At 35.5% G+C, this 1790-nt stretch overlaps 1 protein-coding gene across 1 annotated transcript in view; it reads left to right on the top strand.

Moving 5' to 3' along the window:
• Positions 1-1790, top strand: part of LOC119591999 (mitogen-activated protein kinase kinase kinase 4-like) — a gene marked incomplete in the record, with an annotated part of 37888 nt that overhangs the window by 15950 nt on the left and 20148 nt on the right. The window contains 2 exon segments of the mRNA XM_037940768.1: positions 601-816; positions 942-1051. Coding sequence (XP_037796696.1) covers positions 601-816; positions 942-1051 — 326 coding nt within the window.

A 1790-nucleotide genomic window follows, 5' to 3' on the forward strand; every position in this document is an offset into this window, starting at 1 on the left:
CTTTTTCCTAGTGGTATTGGGTTACCTCAACATACTGGGTGTTATCTGTTTTTGCCACGACATACCAAATCCATATGTTTTGTGTGTATGTGTTTATACCATGCACAATTGAGCCATAATGCAGTATTTGAGAAGGTACAGTCCTTGATAGTAAGCTGAAAGTGTCTTTTTAGTCTCATACAATGAAAGATCATATATGCTTTAGCCAAACTTGAAGGCAATAGGGAAGGCAATTTTTTTCCATGCTTCTAACTTTTCAGTCACCCTGCTGACTGTGCAATGTACCCAGCACATGGCTCATGATAGCATGGGTGAAAGTGTTTGTCATAGGGTGAATTTCTCTTTCTTTTGTCATTATTTACTCCAAAACAGTCGTTGTGGTCAACATTGCAATGAATATGTATGCCATTTCTACAAGCTACACAAATCATACATGCGAAGAGTTCCCTTTATGTGTTCATCATTCCACCAGTTGTAGCTGCAGTGACGCTGATTTTCTGAAAAGTATTATTCTTACCATTACTGTTAGTTGTGTTTTATATTTTCTGATATATTATGTAAGACTTAATTAATTAATTTCTTGCTGATTTTCTTCACCAGTATCACAAAGATGTCACTCGTCTTGTCACTGGTCATCACCGGGCTTCTGTAGCACCTCTACTGGTTGCTCTTGCACGAATGTGGATGAAGTTTGTGCAGAGCCATTATTCAGAGGGAAGAGGCAGGAGACCAAGGTGGTCAAATGCAGGAGTTGAGTTCATCGTTTTTGTTTGTGACCCACACAATACAAGGCACCTCAAAGATGAGGAATTTGAGGTGAGAATCAGTTTGATTGTTCTTTTATTATAACAGTATTATGTCATCTGCTTTTCACCCCATTAGATTCATCCTGAATATTAGTGATATCACAAATCCCAAGTTCATACCAAAACCTTTTGTAGAACTTTCGAGGTGAGATAGAGAAGTGCCTGGTGTACATAGAAGGAAAAGCTCCTGAGGCCAGCCAGCCAGGGACACCACTGACTCCAGTGCTGCCTAGACATCACTTCAGGTTAGTCTCATGCTTGACTGATTAAAGTACATTCACAAATTCAAGTTTCAGATGAATTTCGCAGGTCAGTTAGGTAGATCTGACAAAAGGTAAAACATGAATACTTTAGGAAGGTCTTTCCATTTCCCATTTGAAGGAATTCCATTTAGAAAGTCTTCATGTAAAAATCTTCAGGAAGAATGGAGGGTATATATTTATTTTACTACTGAAGGCATATAGTGATAGCTTTCATAAAGTTCTATTCATATCTTGTAATAATAATGTAGATATATCCATGCAGTATTCTTTTGTTGTCCTCTGGATATTAGATAATTATAGAACTATAGGATCTAAACATTGATAGAATTTTGCTTAGAGAAGTGAGAAAGAATGGAATGGAAAGACTGCATTAGTAAAGTAGAAAAGAAAGAAATTTGATTTAGATTTTCCATGAAATGGATAACAGTAGTACTATTATAGCTTATGCCTATTATGCAGATAGGTTTGAAATTTTACACATTGATATTGTGTATATGTATATAAGAAGCAAAGTATGATATAAAAAGTTGTGTTTATAATGATGTATTTTCATATTTTCAGTTTCTTCACTAGGTTGCATGCATAATTTGAACATTCACATCATAGAGTTTACTTTTCTTGCATGATCGTGCCCAGCAGCATGTGAAACTACTTATTTTAATTCATCAGATAAACCTTTTCAAAGAGCTTGTGCAATTTAACAAACTGTAGATAAAACATA

The sequence above is a fragment of the Penaeus monodon genome, chromosome 29, assembly GCF_015228065.2.
Source record: "Penaeus monodon isolate SGIC_2016 chromosome 29, NSTDA_Pmon_1, whole genome shotgun sequence".
NCBI lineage: Eukaryota > Metazoa > Arthropoda > Malacostraca > Decapoda > Penaeidae > Penaeus > Penaeus monodon.